We start from the raw sequence: 22,101 nt of genomic DNA, 5'->3' as shown, positions 1-22,101 counted from the left end.
TGGTTTTCTCTTTCGCTCTTGGCGTTACTTTTCTTCCAAACAGCTGCTCACTCTGTATAAATCGCAAATCCGCCCTACCATGGAATATTGTTCCCACATCTGGGGTGGTACCCCCAAAACCTCTCTCAGGCTTCTTGATTCCATTCAGAAGAGGGCAGTTAGGTTAATTAATGATTCATCTCTAACAGTCTCTCCACTTGCTTTCTCATAGACGCACTGTTTCTGCTGCATGCCTCTTCTACAGATACTTCCATGGGCACTGTTCTTCTGAATTGGCTTCTATAATTCCCGCTCTCTCTTTCAAAACAATCCGAACACGTGCTGCCACCAGCCAACATCCATTTACTGTGCAACTTCAAACCCACAGAACCAACTTTTCATCTTCCTCATTTATTCATTCAACTACATTTTCTGGAACAACCTTCCTTCATACATATTTCTTGAAAATTACAATCTACAGAAGTTCAAGTGCAATGTCAACAAATATCTTCTTTCGTCTTCTCAACCTCCAACCCAAGCTCGGTATTAAGCACTATAGGTTCTAATACCTCTCGTGTTTGGGGTTCACATAAAAAAAAAAAAAAAAAAAAAAAACATAGTCTTATTGCTGGTAATCTGGTAATAATGGATGAAAAGTGGTGGATCTATGATTTCTTTTAGTTCTAATGGCAAATATAGTAGGCTTTGGCACATGCTGTGCATATTTAAAGGCTAAGAAATTAAATGTGGTAGGATTTCTTCAAAATAAACAAACCCTGGGGGAGATATCTTCATGATTCTCCCAGGGTTTGTTTTGAGCCTTTTTTGCTACTGTGTATTCTGCATTCCACCAAGAATTGGGAAATGGTGGTAAATAGGTAGTTGTTTTTTGTGATGTATGCCACTAAATCATTGATAGGCTCATGACTGACTCTAGTGATGTTAAACTCTGCCAGATGTTGGAAGGCATTTGGGTCAACATGATCAATCTTCCACTAGCATAGCCTAAAAGGAAGACATAGTAAGCATGTTATCATGGGGAAGTGACGAATTCCATATGGGTTCTCCACCTCCCAAGTAAGTGAAGGAAGGAGAGAAGAGAGCATATAGAAACACAGTAGTAGAAAACACATAGGCAGAAATGTGGAAAAAGAGGTCATTGTCAGTTAGTATACTCTCTAGGACAGCATTTCCCAAACTTTTTTTTGTTAGGGAACCCTTTTCATCTCGCAATACATTTACAGGACACTTATATAGTTTGGCCTGACATAGCAGAGTGGTCAGGAGTGCGAGTGCAGTAGCACACACTCTTTGAGTGGACCGGGGTTCAAGCCCACAACTGCTAAATACAGTTAACATTTGTATTGATTGATTTATTGTAAATTTCAACCTGGTCGTTGTGCCGGAGTATAAAACAAGAACATATATTTACGGAACACTTACGAATCACAAGTTTCATCATCATCAGTCATTTTCAATCCACTGCAGGATGAAGGCCTCTCCAGCAACTTTCCAGTTCCCTCTGTTTTGAGCACTGGCCATCTATTTACTACTCAAAACCTCATGAATTTCATCTATCCATCTCCGCCTTTGTCTTCCAGGTTTTCTTCTAGCTCCTCTTGGGTACCATTCTGTTATTTTCTTAGTCCATCTGTCAGAACACTATCATGTCTTCCAACTATGTGTCCTGCCCAAGACCATTTTAGTTCTTTAGTTTTGATAAGAATGTCCTTTACTTGAGTTTGCTGCCTAATCCATGTGTTTCTCTTCTTATCTAACAGTCTGATTCCCAATATAATTCGTTCCATTCTTCGCTGTGTAGTTCTTAGCTTCTCTTCCATTCTTTTGGTGAGTGCCCAAGTTTCACTTCCATAAGTCAGGGTGGGGAGTATACATTGATTCATTATTTTACGTTTCAGACAAACTGGGATATTGCTCTTCAGTATGTGACTATATTTCCTGAATGCTATCCATCCAAAATTTATTCTTCTCTTGACTTCCAGCCATTTATCATTATTACAGCTAATAACTTGTCCCAGATAAGTATATGACTCCACCTTTTCAATTACTGCTCCTTCAATCATTATTTCCCTTTCCGTGGCATACTTGTTCATCATTACTTTTGTTTTAGCCATATTCATCTTTAGTCCAAAATCCTTACTAACTGTGCATAACTGATTAAGATTTTCCGCTAATTCTTTGGGATCGTGGCTTATGACCACAATGTCATCTGCAAATCGTAAATGGTTTAGGTACTCTCCGTTCACATTGACTCCTTTCTGCGACCAGTCTAATCTTCTGAAAGATTCCTCAAGGGCAGCAGTAAACAGCTTCGGAGATATTGTGTCTCCTTGTCGAACTCCTTTCTCGATTTTAAATTTGCTACTGTCTTTGTCTAGTGTAATAAAGGAGGTAGCACTCTCATATATTTTCTTCCAAATCATCATATATGGAGTATCTATGCCTTGTCTTTCCAGTGCCCGAAACATTGCCTTATGCTGTATGGAGTCAAATGCCTTTTCATAATCCACAAATGCCAGGCATAATGGTGTTTTGTATTCATTTGCTTTCTCCATTAGCTGTGATATTACGTGAAGGTGATCCATAGTTGAGAATCCTGTCCTAAAGCCAGCTTGCTCTTTCGGTTGATTCTCATCAAGTATTCTTTCTAATCTGTTAGTAATGACCCTTGTGAACAACTTGTAGATGTGGGATAACATGCTAATTGATCTATAATTTGATCTATAATCTATATATGATCTATATATGATCTATAATCTATAATTTCCAATTTCTGATTTATCTCCTTTCTTATGCAGCAAAACTATGATTGCATTATTCCACTGCTTAGGCACCACATCTTTTCTAATGCACTTTGTGAAGAGCCTTGCCAGTTTTTGTGTTATGTCTCTTCCTCCCAATTTTAACAACTCTACAGTAACTTCATCTTCCCCCGGGGCTTTCCGATTCTTCATTTTCTTCAATGCATGTTCTACCTCATCAGGAAGAATATCGGGTATGTCGTATGTGTTGCTACTTTGCAATCCATCTTCCCCACTGCTGGTATTATTCCCTCGCTCCTTGTATAATTCTCTATAGTAGTCTTCTGCTATTTGAATTATGCCTTCTCTGTGTTTATAAGTACACCATCGCTATTCTTCAGTTTCAGTATCATTTGTCTTTCTGTATTACTGCTCATGGCTGCTGATTTAAATCCTTTGTTTTCCCTTAATGCTTGTTCTACTTTTCTTGTGTTAAATCTTCTTATGTCCTCTCTGAGTCTCTTTCTAATGGCTTTGCATAACTCAGTATACTCAATTTTCTCCCTGTCAGTGTTTTTCTTGCTCTTCATATGTCGTCTTTGGTTCATCATGACAAGTGTTTCTTGACTAATTTTTTCTTCTTTGGATTTCTGTTTCCCTATAGGTTTCTTGGGCTTTATCACTTTCAGAAAGTTGTAATATTCCTCGTCGATATCTTGGTCCTGAGCAGTCTGCAGAAGCTCAAACTTGTTCTAAAGTTCCAGTACATACTGCTTTTTCTCCTCCTCTGTTATTTCAAAGACCTTTGTATTATTTACTCGAGTCAGTTTTTTCCTTTCCTTTCCTACATCTATATCAAGTGTACATCTTACCATTCTGTGATCACTTCCAACATCTACCTTATTCAGGACGGTAACATCATTCACAATATATCTTCTGTTAGTGAGGATGAAGTCGATTTCATTAGTTGTTAATCCGTTTGGACTCTTCCATGTCCACTTTCTGTTCACTCTTTTCTTGAAAAAAGTGTTCATTACTGACAGTCCTTGAGATTCTGCAAATTCCACAAGTCTTTCACCTCTTTTATTTCTTTCACCAATTCCAAAATTTCCTATAGTTCCTCTTTCTGCGCTGTTTTGCCTTTTTCCAACCTTAGCATTGAAGTCCCCCATAATAATAGTGTAGTGGGTTTTCTGCTCATCTAGAAGACTCTCAATTTCAGTGTATATTTCTTCAACCTCTTCATCATCATGGCTCGATGTTGGTGCATAAATCATTATAATCTTTAGCTTGTACCTCTTAGAAATCTTGAATATTAGTCTTGACACCCTTGGTGATGTACTTTTGAATTCCAAAATGTTGTTTTTAAAATCTTTATGGACCAGAAACCCAACTCCACCTTCACTCCTTTCACTGTTTCCATTGGTGTACAGCAGATTTCCACTTGATAAACTTATAAGTGATTCATTTCTTCTTCTTGTTTCAGCCAAACCGATGATATTCCAATTCACATTTTCTAATTCCTTTTCCAGCTCTAATATCCTGTCTTTACCGATGAGTGATCGTACGTTATAACAGGCCAAGTTCAATTTCCTTGCATGGCAGCCTGGTCGTACCCAGAGATTCTTAGCACCCTCTGCTTCCACTCTGATCCTCTCGCTGCCGTAAGAGGGAGAGTGAAAGCTGCTGGGGACTGAGGGCCATTTGTATTATTGTGCTCTCATTGCTGGAGGGTTTGGTCTTTTCCTCTTCATGCTGACCAGGCGTCTTGAAGAGAACCACTCTACACGTTCATTGCCACCTAAGTGACGTAACAGGGCTTACCATCGAGAAGGTGTGCATGAGTGGATTTTAGGGAGGCAGGCCAACCGGACTTCTCCTAAATCTTCTGTAATAGAGAGATATTGGATCCATCAGTGTTTTAGGCTGAGTATCTGATAACACACAGGACCTGTTCCCCTCTAAGCCCCCCTCACAAGTTTAGCGGGAACCAAACCATTTGCTAATATTTTATTACATACAATGCATTGTGAATCAATAGCATTATTATTTCCAACACACGTAAAGCCGAAATTCAAATAATTGTCATCATACTTTCGTTTTGGTCTTTTATTAGTTGGTTCCTATTTTTTCACTTTGGACTTTTGGGGAACAAAAGGCTGCGATTATTCATCCTCACTTTGAAGTGTGACAATATTGTGTTCATTTTCATCACTACAGTTGCAATACTAGAAGTACTTGCTTCTCGTTTTAAAGTTCCATTTTTCAACCACAAATCCATGGTCATTTATTTTAATGATAATATTTTGAAATGCTGATAATTAACGAAAAAAATTTATACTAGGAAGCGAGTTTAGTTATGATATCGGTTCGCTTCCCCTTCTCCTTCAACCCGTGTACTCCAGGCTAAATCACATACGAATGGCATATTGGATCACTACATTGCTACTTTTTCGTAGATGTCATTACCTCTACGCATATTTCTCTATGCAAAAGCCCGTCAAAATAAAGTGTTCAGTGGTCTATTTGATTATTAGTTGATACTAGTATATTAATAACGAAAAAAAAAAAAAAAAAAAAAGTTAAAAATTAGAATGATACAAAAGTGGTGTACACTACAAATATGCAAAATTTATTTATTTTATTATTATTTTTTAATTATTAACTAGGATTTTTCACGGAACACTAGCGTTCCGCAGAACACAGTTTGGGAAATGCATCTCTAGGACATTAGCATTAGCATTAGCATTAGTAGAGGCATTTGATGCAAGAAAGCAAGCTTATGCAGCATCAGCCAAAAAAAAAAAAAAAAAAAACCACTTCCACTTCACCCCTCTGTTCGTTCAAAATACCTGTCCAGCTGAGCCTTAAACCTATTTAGGCTATCAACCTCCACCACAAGGGATGGAAGTCTGTTCCACCAACCAACCACCCGCTGGCTAAAGACAAATTTCCGCACATCTATCCTACATCTGTCTTTCCTCAATTTGAATTTATGCCCTCTCAGGTGATTATTCTGAGCTAGAGGAAGAATCCCATCAGCATTGAGCATGCTTAAACCATTCAAGGCTTTATACACCTCTATCAGATCACCTCGCTGGTGCCTAGTCTCCAGACACTGTAATTTGCAAAACTTAAGCCTTTCTTCGTAAGAGCACCCCTTTGTTCCATTCACTAATCTTGTTGCCCTTCTCTGTACTCGTTCCAGCAGCTCTACATCCTTCTTGAAATGAGGCCTCCAGACCTGTATACAGTACTCTAGGTGTGGCCTGACCATCGCCTTATACAATGGAATAATCACCTCCTTATCCCTGCTGGAAAAATTCCTGTATATCATTGACAATACTCCATGAGCTACTCTTGCAGCCCGTCTGCACTGCTCAGAGAACTTCATATCTGCCTGCACAACCACCCCCAAGTCCCTTTCATTCTCTACCACTGTCAGTGTTGTACCACAGAGTTGATACGTTGCTCTGGGGTTGCTGTTTCCCATGTGTAGTACTTTACATTTGTCAATGTTAAACTTCATTTGCCACCTCTCAGCCCATCTGCTCAACCTTTCCAGATCCTGTTGCAGCAGCATAGTGTCAGTAGTGTCCTTGACAACCCTGCCAACCTTTGTATCGTCTGCAAACTTGGACATTAATCCCGATATACCATCATCAATATCATTTATAAATACAGAAAACAATAATGGACCCAACACTGAGCCCTGAGGGACTCCACTAATAACATCAGTCCACGATGAGCAGTGTCCATTGATTACCACTCTCTGTCTTCTCCCCTCAACCACCCCTTTATCCATAGCAGCAATTTGCCTCCAATGTCACACTGCTCCAATTTGTGTAGCAGTCTTCCATGTGCAACAGTATCAAAAGCCTTTCTAAGATCCAAGTATATAATATCAAAGTTATTCCCTGCATCCAGTTCTTTTGTGACTGCATCATAGTATCCAATCAAGTTGGTCAGGCAAGACTTCCCCTTAACAAAACCATGCTGTGTCTGAGCTATAACTGAAGTCTTGTCTAAATGATCCTGCAGTGCGTCTTTAACCAGTGCCTCCATTAATTTTCCTGGAACAGAAGTTAAGCTCACAGGTCTATAATTACTTGTGTCAGCCTTTGATCCTCCTTTGTGAATTGGGGTCACATTTGCACATTTCCAGTCTATGGGTACCTCCCCTGAGTCCAAGGAAGCTCTCATAATTATGGCTAAGGGTTTGCTTACTTCCTTTGCTGCCTCCTTTAATATAACTGGATAGATCCCATCCACCCCGGGTGCCTTTCTTGTGTTTATCTTCAACAGTTTCTCCTCCACTTTACTCCCAGTTATTTCAAGATTCTGTAACTTACTGCTAGAGTTGAATACACCTCTGGCATTCCCCTCGCTGAATAACTCCTCATGTGTGAATGTCGATGCAAAATATTCATTTAGTTTGTTAGCTACCTGAGCAGGATCATCAACACTTGACCCATCAATATCAAGTGGACCAATCTGATTCATCCCTTTCCTTCTAGAGTTTACATAAGTAAAGAACTCTTTGCTGGTTTTCTTTGCATCCCTTGCCAAGGATTTCTCGTAATCTGCCTTCGCCTGCCTAACCTCCTTTGTAACTTGGTTGCATATCAACTTGTATCTATCATACGCTTCTGTGTCATGTGTTAATTTGTAAGTATCCCATGCATTTTTCTTCTCTGCCATATGCCTCATTAGTTCATCTGACATCCATTTTGGCCTAAACCTTGAACAATATTTCTTAGTTGGCATGTAAAGCCTAGTAGCTTCCAAGATAAGTTCTTTGAATGCTTCCCATTTTGAATTTGCTGTTGGTAACATCATCAGTTGGTCCCACTGTATAGAATTTAAATACTGTCTCAGTCCATCGTAGTCGCCTTTATGGAAGCAATAACCCTTCCCTTTACCCCTAATGGTAGTTACCTCTTTGAGTAAATCCCACTTCAGCACACTGTGATCACTCCCACCTAGTGGTTCATTTATCTGCAGATTCTTAATGCATGAAGAATCACTGCTGATAATCAAATCAAGAGTATTACTCCCTCTAGTTGCCTCCCGAACATGCTGATGTAGAAAACAATCATCCAATAAATCCACAAAAGCCCTGCTAGTGTGTGAGTATCCAGCCCCCAAATTCCAGTCAATATCTGGGAAATTAAAATCTCCCATTATAAGACACTCTGATTTACTGGCCCACTCTATTTCCCTGTACAGTTCCTTATTATACTCATCAGAGTCATTAGGCCTATAGCACACTCCTACTCTCAATTTTGATCTCCCAATGTTTATGTCACACCAAACTGACTCCACACTGCACTGTCCAGCGATGTCGACTGGCTTCACTTCCTTGGTTTTTATGTGTTTCTTAACTAATAGCATAACACCTCCCCCCTTCCTATCCTGTCTATCCTTTCTGTAGACGTTGTACTCCCCAAATTGCAGTTCCGCATCCCTTATATCTGTGTGACACCACGTCTCTGATATCCCAACAATATCTGCCTTCGATGTTTTGAGCAATACCTCAAATTCATCAAATTTATTTACTAAACTCCTAGCATTGGTGTACACGCAAGTATACCTGCACCTGTTTCTATTCTTAGCTACCCTAACACAACCCATGTGTTTACTTGTACCACAATGGCTCCCAGCAGTCTCTGAAATACCATGCATCTTGTTTTTCAGGCTTCTGCTCATTCTAATAGAAGCAGTGCAAGAATCTCTTTCACCTCTGCCAGTGGCTACTGTCAATCTATTGGTCTTTGTCTCCCCCCAAGCTAGCAGTTTTCCGACCCACCTAACACTGCCTCGATAGCATCAGCAAATATTCTTGCACCCTTTCTATTTAAGTGTATCCCATCCCTGTAGAAGCAATCTCTCCTGTTAACAAGTACAGTCCAGGCTGAAAAAAATTCTACCCCTTGAGCCTTGCACAATCTTTCCAGGGCCGAATTGATCGACAAGGCTCTCATCATATACTCCCTCCTATCGTGTCTGGGCAGAATTGCAGACACTTTCAAATTCAACCCTAATTCTCGGCTTTTGTTCAACAGTGACCTGTACTTGTTAAGTAATTCTGCCGGTATCGATTCCATTAACATTAACACTATCCCACAGGGGGTAATGCTAATATTAATGGAATGATACTGATTTGCATTAAAATCCCCAAGAAGTAAGTGGAAGAAAGCATTTGGCATAATGAGATCATGAATTCCTGGCTGGGGGATGTCAGTCCCAGGTGGTAAAGAGATGGAGCAGACAGTTAATAAAACCCTACTGTAAGGCAAACTACTACCATTTCTATGTTGGCGGACAGCAGCACAGGTTGAACTGGGCTCTGGTTGCCCACAAATATAGCAACTCCTCCACGGACAGGATCATCCTCAGTTCTGTTCTTACGTACGATAGTTATATTATGCAGGAAAGGGTTTTCAATTTGCCTTTAAATATGTCTCCTGCAAGCAAAAGCAAACTGGCTCATGCTTTTGCAGGAGGGCCCTTCATGTATGGATGCTTGTCCTGTGTTCATTTCTTCCTTGCAAGGAGTTCCAAAATTGAATATCTGGTACCTCCTTTACCTTGACATCCATTTTTTTTTGTGTTGTGGGTAGGGAGTATTTCAGGTTTAGTCTTCTCTACCTCTTTTTTTGTTATCAGTGGAGCATTAGGAGGTACAGATATAGGAGTGGTAGTTGATTGGTCCTTCTTCGCAGGTTTTTGTGAGCATAGTAAGCAGCATGTGATGGAAGTAAATGATTGTTCAGGTGAGATAGTCATTTCTCACCTGATGTTTCATCAGTTGAGTTCTGATGAAACATCTCCCTCTTACTGTCTGAGTGTACTAAGTTTTTTTTTTTTTTTTTTTTCTGTATTTAGAGATTTTACAGTTTTTTCTGCCACCAAATATTTTCCTCTCTGTTTAAAATTTCTTTTTTTGCTTCCTTCCTTTCACTTCTGGCATGCTCATGATTATGTAAGGTGACCTCCTTGGCAGTTCATGCAAGTGGGTTTTGTATCTGAATATCGTGTAATTTTGTGGTCCTTGCACTACTACATCAAGTGCATACAAGGATACCACAACAGGCCTTTGCAAGTGCCCATATTTCTGGCAAGTAAAAGAACATTAAAGAATTTGGTACATAAGGCCTTACTGTGCAGTTAAGATAGCTGGCTTTGATTAAATTAGGAGTTATTGGTGAAGTAAAGGAAAGGATTAGGTTTCTGGTGGATACTAGGATCCCATCTCTATATACAAATATTAATTTTACAGATGTCAGTTCTGGGCTTTTTAGTTCTGAACAGATTACTCAGACTCTGGTACCATTCCAAGATTATGCCTTGGGAGTTCAGCATCTTGTGGGGTGTTACTACAATTAAAATTTCCCCAATAAATGCGGCTCAGAGGAGCTTTTCTGAATGATTGTCATTTCTTATCAACAAGCATGTTGCCAGAACAAATTCATTTTTCCTATGGGCTTTTCACTGGTGTAGTGTACAACTAGGTACTGAGGTGTCTTTAGTTCTGGGCCATTTTGCTGATGTAACATTTTCTGTGTCATGGGTATAATTTTCTAATTGGAACCTTGTTGGAGTCCCAGAAGAAGAGTTCAGAGTATCAGTATTCATAATTTTATTTTGGTTCATTGCCTGGGCTCCCCTTAATCACAGAGCCCAAATGGGATGCCCATTACCTGGCAAGCAAACATGGGGCACCAGGACTAACTAAGAGTTCTGGTACATCATACCTGCACTGTTGGGTTGTGCACCGGTTGAGGAGAGTCAGCTACCACCTAGTATTGCCTGGTAACACAGAGGGGTGGCATTCCTCCATGTGGTGTAGGCACCACACCTCGACCCCTGCTTACGTTGGTTCACATCTGGGTGTGAACCAACATAAGCAGGGGTCAAGGTATAACCCCGATGCACATGCACCCACAGTGTGCATGGGGATTACTCAGGATTACTAACAGTCCCACCATCGTGAAGGTGCAAGCAAAGCATTTGGCTGTCACAGACCATCCGGACTTTGTTGAAATTGGGTCCACTTGACTTGAGTGTCACCCGAATATCAGTTCCATCAGGTTTAGACTCCCAGGTAGCAAGCACAGCTTGTCTGGCATATCTGAGAGAATGTCTGTGACAACCTTAAGGACCAATCTTTTTTTTTTTTTTTTTTTATGAGGCCCCAAACACGAAAGGTATCAAAACCTATAGTACTTAGTACCGTGCATGGGTTGAAGGAGAAGTATGGGGAGAGGGGGATGCCGGAAACTGTGCTCTAGAGACTAAACATGGGTTTCGCCACTTCAAGCCTCCAATAAGCAAAGTGGTGGTATTTCACCGGTTGATGAAAGTCATCTACCACCTGAATCTATCAATAGCTACTATTTAAATACCAAAATCTCAACAATCTAACCATTCAATTGTTCCCATCAAACAGACAACTGATTTCAGCCACATTTTCATAGAATTAGAAGTGAAATTATTAGTGAACAAAAAATTATCTAAATTTACAATTTTAACAGTCTGCAAGATCACTGATGATCAATGTAGTGCAGTTCAAATATCAGAATGGAAGTCACTGTTCTGATGTTTTCATTCAAAGAATGTTAAAATACAATTAATCCAAACACTGATTTTAGTTTTGTGCAGTGAAAGAATTACGTTGGCTTTGTTTGTCCAAATGACCTTATATAGGATTCACGGTGGAAGCCATATTTCAAACTCAATGCATTTTCAAAATCCATAAGCTCTTCAGCCTGGACATCTCTCCAATCTCTTCTTCATGGCCATAATTCACCCATAATAAAACTGATATATTTTAAGTTGATAACATAAGCTACTTCGGACCATACATCAAAATGAGGATCCCAGCAGACTCATGAAGGAATTAAATAAACTATTACCCACTGGAAACATGCCTCTACAATTTACTTGGCATCTAATCCTAATAAGTTATTCTATATCACCTTATCAAATCCAACATATAACTCACCAGAGCTTAATGGAACACAGATTTCAAGTGTTTCCCAGAACCAAAATTTGGGTATCATCTTTTGTTGAAATTTAAGTTTTATCTGCACATTCAATCCCCACACATCAAGATGTATAAAATGAGAGAGAGAGAGAATGCAAAGCAAGTTCTACTTCACAACAGGGATAAAGATCACTAAGGAATATGCGTACTGTATCATATATTCAAGCACTATACAGTTCAGAAATCCAGATGTATGCAGCCCAATACGCTTCACCAATAAAAAAATCTCAACTCTATTTCATTCCAAAACAGAATTCACTAAGCTCAACTGAAATGCATAATGAAAATTACAGCAAGAATTACAGATTTCCCATCCTTCTAGGAAACTGGCCATTGAAGGATTCAATCTGGCACTGATGGCAATACCTGGCATCATACAAAACAGAAATTTGGATGCCTACAGTCCGAACAACCCGAAACTAAGAGGAAATCTCAACATAAACCCACTATAAGTTGGTGTACAATAAAGATTATGTATACAGGGTCATTCAAAAGTAGTGCACCTCTGTATAAGTAACATTTTATTGTTACTTACACTGAAAGGACAGAATTCATGGGATACCTGGTTCCTGGGCTACGCGACGCTGTCACCCCTCTTGCTAGTGGACGAACCTACCGCTTGGAAGGTTTATAGGCACACTGCATTCATGTAGATGGTAATTTGATGTCAGTATGGATAAACGTCGTGAGTTAACCAACTTTGAAAGAGGGTGATAGTGGGTGCCCAACACATGAGTCATTCTATTTGCGGAGGTGGTACAGAAATTGCACTATCCCCGTTCGACAGTATCAAGAGTGTATCGGGAATACGCCATTTCTGGAATAACATCTCATTCATCGTGGACGGAAAAAGGTGGTGATTGAACGTGGCCATCAGTTTCACATTGTTTCAGCCAACTGGAGAGCAACAGTAGCACAAATCACTGCCGCCTTCAACAAGGGAGAAATGTCTCTACAAAGAAAATCAGGTGATCATTAGCTGCAATAAGTTATGGGAGCTGCCAATCCACCAAAGTCTCATTGCTAACACCACAACACAGGACTCTATGACTCAACTGGGCGGAAGAACATCAGTATGGCTCAATAGGATGCTGACAGCAACTTTGTATTTGGGCTGCATACTTAAGAAGTAGTGTTTTCCTGCGGAGACAAAGAGGGGGCTCATGTGCTTCGATATATAAACTATGAGTAGTAGATGTCCTGAATGCTCCAAGGGCAATTCGCAATGCACTATTCTGTATAGGGTTAAACCAGCGTAGCGTACTCTGTCGGGCAGAATCATAGATTGGAGCACCATAATCCAAACGGGATCTGATCAATGAACTGTATAAGAGAAGCAAAGATGGATGGTCTGCTCCCCCAAGACAGGGCAGATAAAGCTCTGAGTATGTTCAGTTTTTTGAGACAGGAAGTATGCACCGATTTAATGTGCTCAAAAATTTTCTGTCAAGATTTAATCCCAAGAATCTGATACTGCTGGTTAATGGAATGGTAAAATTTGACATCTGAAGTTCAGGATCTGTATGCATTTTTCGTGATTACAAAAGTGGATTGCAACAGTTTTCTGCTGAGATAGACAATAACCACTGAGTCCTGCCCACCTTTGGACCTTATTCAAGGATATCTGCAATTGACGTTCAATGGATCTCATATTCTGAGAGTGGCAAGAAATGGAGAGATCAACCGCATAAAGATAGGCCTCAACTGTATTTGGAAGTTCTTTTGTGATAGAATCAATTTTAAGAGCAAAGAGGGTTGCACTCAATACAGAACCTTGTGGCACATCTTCCTGTAAAAATATCACACAAAGCGAGTGTGGTATCAAACTTGGAACGAATGATTCTGGAGAAAGTTCCTAATGAATATAGGAAGGTTGCCTCGTAGACCAAGGGCATGGAGGTCGCTGAGAATGTCATGGTGCCAGGTAGTGTCAAATGCCTTCTCTATGTCTATGGAAACCAAAACAAGATGTTCATTTTTGACGAAGGCATTGCGAATTGCAAACTCTGCCTTGATCATGAGATCTAAGGAGGACCTGTTCTTACGAAAGCCATGCTGATTATTACTCATTAGGTGTTGTGTTTCGATAATCCAAACAAGTCGATTATGAATAATTTTTTCAAGTATTTTACCGAGGCAACTGGAGAGGGAAATTGGTCGGTAATTGTATGGCCTGGTAGGGTCTTTTCCAGGTTTCAAAAAAGGCAAGAACTGTGGCATGATGCCAAGAGCTGGGATAAATGTTTTCCATAAATATTTGATTATAGTAGACCAGCAGTATTTGTAAATTTTTGTCACCAAGGTTTTGTAACATAATGTAAGATATTCCGTCTGGCCCAGCGGCACCATTGCGTGTTGTTTTAATGGCATGTAGAAGTTTATGATATTGAAGAGGCTGGTTATATGGAAGGAAAATGGAGGTTCGAAAGTTTATGGCTCGTTGTTCAGTCATGGTCTTTATTTTCTGAAAATCCACAGAATAAGTTGAGGCTGCTGAAACTTCAGCAAAGGTTTTGCCCAAGGCATTTGCTATGTCCTTAGGAGTAGAGAGTTCCTGCCCATTCCATGAAAGAATTGGTGATGGGGTAGTTGGAAATCTGCCTGATTTTCTTCCATATTAACCTGGAGTTAGTGTTTCTGTTTATGGTAGATGCAAACCTAATCCAAGAATTTTTCTTGGCTTCTCTATAGCTTCTCTCTTAGCTTCTTGTAATTGATAAGATTAGCCGTAGTTGGTGATCTATAAAATAAATTCCATGCTTTATTTTTTAACTTCTTTGCTTTTGTGAAGTCTTTGTTCCACAAATAGTTAAGGTGTCGTCGGGATTGGGGATTTGACAATGGAATTGAACATTTAGCTGCAGATAGTAGGTGTGAAGTGATGTAATCTGTGGCTTCATCTATCAACTGTGTTCATATATACTGCTCATCCAGGGTGACAAAAGATTGATATTTGACCCAGTTGGCTTGAGAGAATTTCCATTTCCTGCAGGGTTTGACTAATGGTGGTTGTGCAGTGAGCAGATCACAAATAATCGGATAATGATCACTGCCCAAGGGGTCATCCATAACAGGCCATTCTATGACTGGAAACAGAATTGGGGAACATATTGATAGATCGATTGCAGAAGTTTATCCAGTTGGTAATTGTATGTGAGTGGGTGCACCATATTAAGAACAGTAAGGTTTTGCTTACCTAGAAAATTTTCAATTAGGCAGCCATGTGTATCTAATTTTGTTGATCCCCATAAGGGGTGGTGACCATTGAAATCACCCAAGAGACAGACAGGAGGTGATAATTGCAGTAGCAGGTTTTCAAGATCTTGGTAAGAGAAGGTATGACTTGGTGGAAGATAGACTGATACTAGTGTTAATGCAATCTGGGTTGTCAAACGTACAGCAACAACTTCAATTTCAGTTTGCAAAACAATTTGTTTGGTCGGGATATTTGAGTTGACCAAGATGGCCACGCCTCCACGGGCAGCATTTGAAGTATTACAATCTTGTCGATAGATAACATAGTTCTTAATGTTGGTGGAAATTTGAGGAGTTAGATAGGTTTCCTGTAGACAGAAACCAACTGGAGAGTAGCGGTTAATTAAGACTTGAATATCATTAAGGTTTCTACGAAATCCTCTGCAATTCCATTGTAGAATATAAGGCATTACTGGTGTTTAGTAGAAGCTGTATCTGACTGTTTTTTTTAATGTGGCTGGCTTGTGACATTTAGGCTTTGGTTTGTCTTTTTTGGAGAAGAATGGTCAACCGGTGTCCATTTCTTCTTCCGCATGTATTTCTAAGATAGGTTCTTCTTGTCTAGATGAGTCGAGTGTATCCATAGATGTTTCTTGGATATTCTTTTTTAAATGTGAGCTCCGATTATGCGATGTAGAAGCAATCAGTGGGGAAGGAGAAGGAGATGTTGCTGGTACTGTAAGTGCAGTGTTATTTGCCTGGTTCAACTGCTTAGGGATATTGGATTGTTGCTGGGAGAGAACAGCCCAAAGCCCAGTCAGAGATTGAAGTGTTTGAAGGGACTGTAACATCGGTTTAGGTGCCCACTGATTGATACTTTTGCACAATACTGGCATATGTACGCTTAGTCATACTGGGAGCAATTACTTTCCTTGCTTCTTGAAAACTTACTTTATTTTCAATCTTATATTTCACAATTTTCTTTTCAGTTTTCCATTTGTCGCACGACCTGGAATAAGCAGGATGGTTGCCTTTACAGTTGGAGCAGGCCATTTCTTTTGCTGAGCAATCACTTTGAGTGTGGTCAGAGGACCCACAATTGGGGCAAACTTGATTTCCTCTGCATGCCATTTGAGAGTGGCTATACTTTTGGCACTTAAAACATCTCAATGGATTAGGAATGTAGGGCCTAATGCAACAAAGTAGATAGCCTGCTTTTATCGATGTTGGTAGATTTGGCGTATTGAAAGTGAGAATAATGTTCCTTGTAGGTGTAAGTGTATTGTCTTTTTCAGTCATAATCCTTTTGACTGCAATGACATTTTGGTCTTGAAGTTCTTGCATTATCTCCTCCTCTGTGACATTCAATAGATCCCAGCTGGATATAACTCCTTTGGATGTATTTAGGGTTGCATGGGAAGAAACCTTTACTGGAATTCCAGCAAAGTTGGCAAGGTTTAGTAGTTTCTGCGAATGTCCACGGTTTATTGGCTCCACTAGTAGGTCCCCTGATTGCAGTCTCTTGACTGTCTTAGGAGATCCTGCCAGATTTTCCAGGTGTTTTTGGATAAGAAACGGAGAGAGCTTACTGAGAGGCTGATCTGCAAGAGAGTGCATTATTAGAAATGCAGGACAATTTGTCGCTGAGGAAGTGGTTTTCAACTCTTGGGTTGCACCGTGTTATGCTCATTGTCTAACTCTGGCTGAGAGCTTGTTGGCTCGAGAGGCGGAAAGGCATGTTGATCCATGTTTGCTCCTTTTAGCCCTTCGCAGATTAGCTTTTCTGCCAAGATTTCCAGCCCCACCACGGGGAGGCAGGAGCAGTGCCTGGTGTGACCAAGTGTAAAGTAGTAAGTGTTAGTAAAAGAAATATGAAATATGAAAAATAAAGAAAGGTAGCTTTTTTAACTTGCTCTGTATAAGTACTTTTTGTAACAATAGCTGATATTAAAAAATAAATTTCTTAAGGACAGGAACTTAAAATAACTATAAATCGCTTTTAGATAATCACTCTTTAAACACAGAGAAAATGCTCGATCACAATTGCTTGGCACCCGGGGCCTGCTGGAAGGCATTCCAGTCAGCCTGATCAATCTTCCACTAGGATAGCTTAAAAGGAAAAGTCTCCCACTAATCAAGGTGGTTATCACAGGGAAATGATCACTTCTGTATAGTTTCTACTCCACTTCCCACATAAGGGAAGCGGAGCAGAGGGGAGTAGATAGAAAGAACAATGGCAGAAAACATATGGGTTGGCATGTGGAAGATGTTTGTTCCCACATTTAAAAGGGAGAGTCCTAATAAGTTGAGGATATACTAATAATGAGAAGTCTGGTGAGCATATGTTCTATGACCCATCACCTTCCATTGATGTCAGCACTACCCCGCAGGGTGTTATATCCATTAAAATCCCTAATAAGTAAGAAAGAGGATGGCAACTACATTACAAGATCATCAATATATCCCCAATTCACAAAGGGGGGATCGAAGGGTGACACGAATAACTACAGACTAGTTAGTTTAACTTCTGTTCCGGGTAAAATAAAGGAGTCACTGGTTAAAGATGCATTGCAGGATCATCTAGACAAGACTGCAGCAATAATTCAGACACAGCATGGGTTTGTTAAGGGAAAGTCTTCTCTGACAAATCTGATAGGATATTATGATGTGGTTACAAAGGAACTGGATGCAAAAAATAATTTTGATATCATATATTTGGATTTCAGGAAAGCTTTTGACACTGTTGCGCATGGAAGACTATTGTACAAATTGGAGCAGAATGGTATTAAGGGTAAGTTGCTACAATGGATAAAAGGATGGTTGAGTGGGAGAAGACAGAGGGTGGTAATTAATGGGTGCTGCTTTTCGTGGACTAATGTTATTAGGGGAGTCCCATAGAGTTTGGTGTTGGGTCCTCTGTTGTTTTGTATATTTATCAATGATATTGATGAAGGTATATCAGGCTTAGTGTCGAAGTTTGCAGATGATACAAAGGTTGGCAGGGTTGTTAATGTACTACTGCAACAGGATCTAGATAATTTGGGCAGATGGGCTAAAAAGTGGCAACTGAAGTTTAACCTTGACAAATGCAAAGTACTGCATATGGGTAGAAGTAACCCCAGAGAAACATACCAACTATGTGGTACTACACTTAAGGTGGTAGAAAATGAAAAAGACCTGGGAATAATTGTACAGTCAGATATGAAGTTTTCTGAGCAATGCAGACAGGTTGCCAGGGCAGGTCATGGGGTTTTGTCAATGATATATAGGAATTTTGCTAGCAGGGAAAAGGAGGTGATTATCCCTCTGTATAAGGCAATGGTCAGGCCACGGCTTGAGTACTGCGTACAGGTCTGGAGGCCTCATTTTAGGAAGAATGTAGATTTGCTTGAGCGTGTACAGAGAAGGGCAACAAGATTGGTGAGGGGAATGAAGGGATCCTCTTACCAAGAGAGGCTTAAGTCCTGCAAATTGCAGTGGCTGGAGACTAGGCACCTGCGTGGTGATCTGATTGAGGTGTATAAGGCCTTGAATGGGTTGAGCACGCTGAATTTTGATGGGATCCTTCCACTTGTTCAGATTACGAACCTAAGGGGGCATAAATTCAAATTAAGAAAAGACAGAGGTAGAATAGATGTGCGGAAATTTGCCTTTAGCCAGCGGGTGGTTAATTGCTGGAACAAACTTGCATCTGTCGTTGTAAGTTGATAGGTTAAATAAATTTAAGGAGGAACTGGATAGACATTTGGAGGGAATGGTGTAATTTTTTTATTTTTTTTGGCTGATGCTGCATAAATAAGCTCATACACTTGCTTTCTTGCATCACATACTACTACTACTACTATCAAGATCTCTTTAGGGAATGTCAGTTCCAGGTGGCAAATAAATAAGACCAGATTGTTAAAGTAAAAACGCCACTGTAAGGCAAATTACTACTATTTCCATGGTGGTGCTGTCAATGGTCAATGCAATTCTTTGCTACAATATGACCAAATTTCTAGAATTGTTAGAGAGTATACTTTTCCTTCATGCTGTAAACATTTGCATCCCAAAGAATTTAATGGCCACCTCTGCTGTAGAATTTGTAGTATGAGCAGTTGCTTCCTCTTGTTGAAACCACAAATTAAGTTCATCAATCTCCAACAACTCGGCAATAAAGTGCTGAATTACATATCCACTAAAAATATAACTGATATGTAGATATTACAGTGATATATGCAACAGCACTCGTTTATGTGGTGCATTTCATTACATGACTTTTATGGAAAGATTTTTCAGATGGCATACAGTACTTTCTATACTGCTGGGGTCAGAAACTCCAGATGTATGCTAATGGCTTGGATTCTTGTAGGTCCTCTTTCATTGACAGTGGCTTCTTCACTAATAATATAATAGATTTCTGTTCTCTGAAACAACCTTCCTTCGCATTTATTCCTTAAAAATTATACAATCTACAGAAATTCAAGTCCAATGCTAACAAGTATCTTCTGTCTTCTCATCATTCAACCCATACACTGGAGCACTTCTTCTCTTCTCAACTTTATGAGTTAATTCATGCCTAGCGTGCGCTCATAAAATGGGAATTCATTTCCCATAGACGTAATGTTAAAAACAGAGGTTATGTTCTCAACAATAATGTTTGACCATAGCAATGTTAAATAAAGGTCAACAAAACAATAGTTTATGCTTAACCAATGATTTATTTATCCAAAGAAATGAAAACATGGCCTTAAAATCAAGCAAATTATAATAATAAAGAAATTATTTTTGCCATACAAACATTAAAGATTGTTTATTCTTCATCGTCATCGACTGATAATGATGAAGAATAACGAGATCACGTTTGCTTATGATCTCATATTTTGTTTCCAATGTTATTCCTCTTCACTGTTTCTTTTTATTAATATCACTCTTTGTAGTATTACTTTGTTTTGGCATGCTATACAGTATTAATAATGGGGATAAATATGAAATAAGATGAGACAGCGAAAATGAACAACAACATGACCACTCTTTGTAATGTCAGCCTGGTAACTGCTTTATGTTATGTGAGTCAATGAGATGCTCTCATCTGCCTGAACAAACAAACAAACATACAGTAGTAACTTGCTTTTTTTTTTTTTTTTTAAGTCATCTGACTTTTCATAGCTTGAATACCATAATGCACAACATTGTCATTAAACATCGGTAGCCAACTTTATATTATCATATAACATCTGTACGATTATTATCAATTTTTAACCCTTAAGCATAGCTATACAATATTAAGTAGTACTGTAGTATTGTATAGCAATGCACATGGCTTGAAATGCAGTATTTATGAATGTTTAGCATTTATTTATTGCAATTAATGTTCGTATTTTCGAATTTGTTGATACTTGAAAAAAAGAACTCGTAAAGCGGGAACTACCTGTACATATAAATATATGTATTAGTTTATGGGGAAGATTATCATAAAAGACATAACTAGATAAATCTATGGAGAAAGCATAGGTGAAGTATATTACATGTACATAATATACAAAAAAAAAATGGCACTAGCCATAAATTCCATATATTAATCATTATCAAAACACACACACACACACAGAGAGAGAGAGAGAGAGAGAGAGAGAGAGAGAGAGAGAGAGAGAGAGAGAGAGAGAGATGTATTTATGTGTGTGCATATGTGCAACGACTGTTTCAAATTTTCCCATTATACAGATTGTAGCAAACCCCTATAGGTGTAAAAGTGTTATTATCTCAGCTCCTTGCTCAACTGTGAGTGGCATGGTTATGCTGTAAGAAAGCAGTTTGTTTGTTTGTTTGTTTTTAGGAGCATTAGCAACTAAGGCCATATTGCTCCGGGATATGCGGTGGTCATTCCCTGACCTTTCCGCATCCTCCGTATTTGGTGGTGACAGGCTCGAACCCCGGGCTAATCAAGAAGCGTGTGCTACGCACTGCTGCTCCTTCCCACCTGGCTACGGAGGCGCCTGTAAGAAAGCAGTTGGATCTTTGTATCCTGTTTTACCCAAAATCTACATCATGGCAATTAGGTAACAACAGTGTCCCTTGTGGCAAATTCTAAACTTCCACTTCCTGGAAACATAATTCCAATAACCTAAATACAGAAGTCTGGAAGACTACAACCAGTTGCTGTTCAGAAATTTGATTCTGAATGATCAAGTTCCTTTATAATCAATTTGTATTTATTACAGATCATTTAATAAATATTCAATATTAAATTCTTAAATAAACATTCATAAAACCAAGACAAAAAAGCTTTGCACCATTAGAAATCATAATAATATATAACTATTAAAAAGCATTACCCTCATCATTAAACGGAGACAAAACCTGTTATGTCGTATGTCAGGACCTATTCCAACAATTTGAGAAAAAAGATTCCATGCCTTAACACAGCTCATTTCCTAGAAAAAATTAACAGGATTAGTCTTTAGATCAAGGTTCTTAGCCATGGATCTTTGCAACAAGTGATGGGCAGGTCTAGCTCTACCCACTGCTTTGCAGTGATTGGCTGCTAATCACCATGATTTTGCATTAAAGTGAATGCCGTTTTACTATATATATTCCTGTGTGTAATTCTGTTTCTCGATTTACAACCAGTGGCAAAGGGGAAAATTGTTTCCCAATTATTCCTCTTTGACACTGGTTTAAAATCGGGAAGTGATTTTGCTCCCAGGACTAGATCCTCCAATCAATGTGAAGCAGTGGGCAGAGCTAGACGTGCCCATCACTTGTTGTCACAAAGATCCAATGGTAAGAATCTTGTTCTAAAGACTAACCACTAATAGTTATTAGTTTTTAATTAATTTAAAATTATCTCAATTAAAATAATTGAACAATTCAATATAAGAACTTAAAAAAAAAAAAAAAAAAAACAGTTGAAGGAACTAAAGTTTAACACATTCACTATCACCTATATCTGAGAGGGGAGGAATTCAATGTGCTATAATTTTTGGAATGTTGAGAAATAACATTCCGAAAATTTGTAAATAATGGTTGGAAAGTGAACACCCACTCTTGGGCTAAGATGTAAAAATCAGAAAAAGACAATTGTTTAGTTTTATTCTATGTACATACATTAACCACAAGACAAGAAAAAAAAAAAAA

At 39.1% G+C, this 22,101-nt stretch overlaps 1 protein-coding gene across 2 annotated transcripts in view; it reads right to left on the bottom strand.

Moving 5' to 3' along the window:
* The window catches only part of LOC150076406 (general transcription factor 3C polypeptide 3), a 327,130-nt gene that overhangs the window by 48,187 nt on the left and 256,842 nt on the right, over nt 1–22,101 (bottom strand). For both annotated transcript variants that reach the window (XR_016547855.1, XM_090388164.1), the window contains exon 22: nt 21,300–21,398. Coding sequence is in view for 1 of the 2 variants with exons in the window: in XM_090388164.1 (XP_090244290.1) it covers nt 21,300–21,398 (99 nt within the window). In the remaining variant the exon portion in view is untranslated. The remainder of the gene's footprint in view (nt 1–21,299; nt 21,399–22,101) is intronic.

Source organism: Mastigoproctus giganteus, chromosome 13, assembly GCF_048544385.1.
Source record: "Mastigoproctus giganteus isolate SK-2022 chromosome 13, ASM4854438v1, whole genome shotgun sequence".
Taxonomy (NCBI): Eukaryota; Metazoa; Arthropoda; class Arachnida; order Uropygi; family Thelyphonidae; genus Mastigoproctus; species Mastigoproctus giganteus.
The sequence above is the reverse complement of the archived record's forward strand: the minus strand, read 5'-3'. Positions and strand labels throughout refer to the sequence as shown.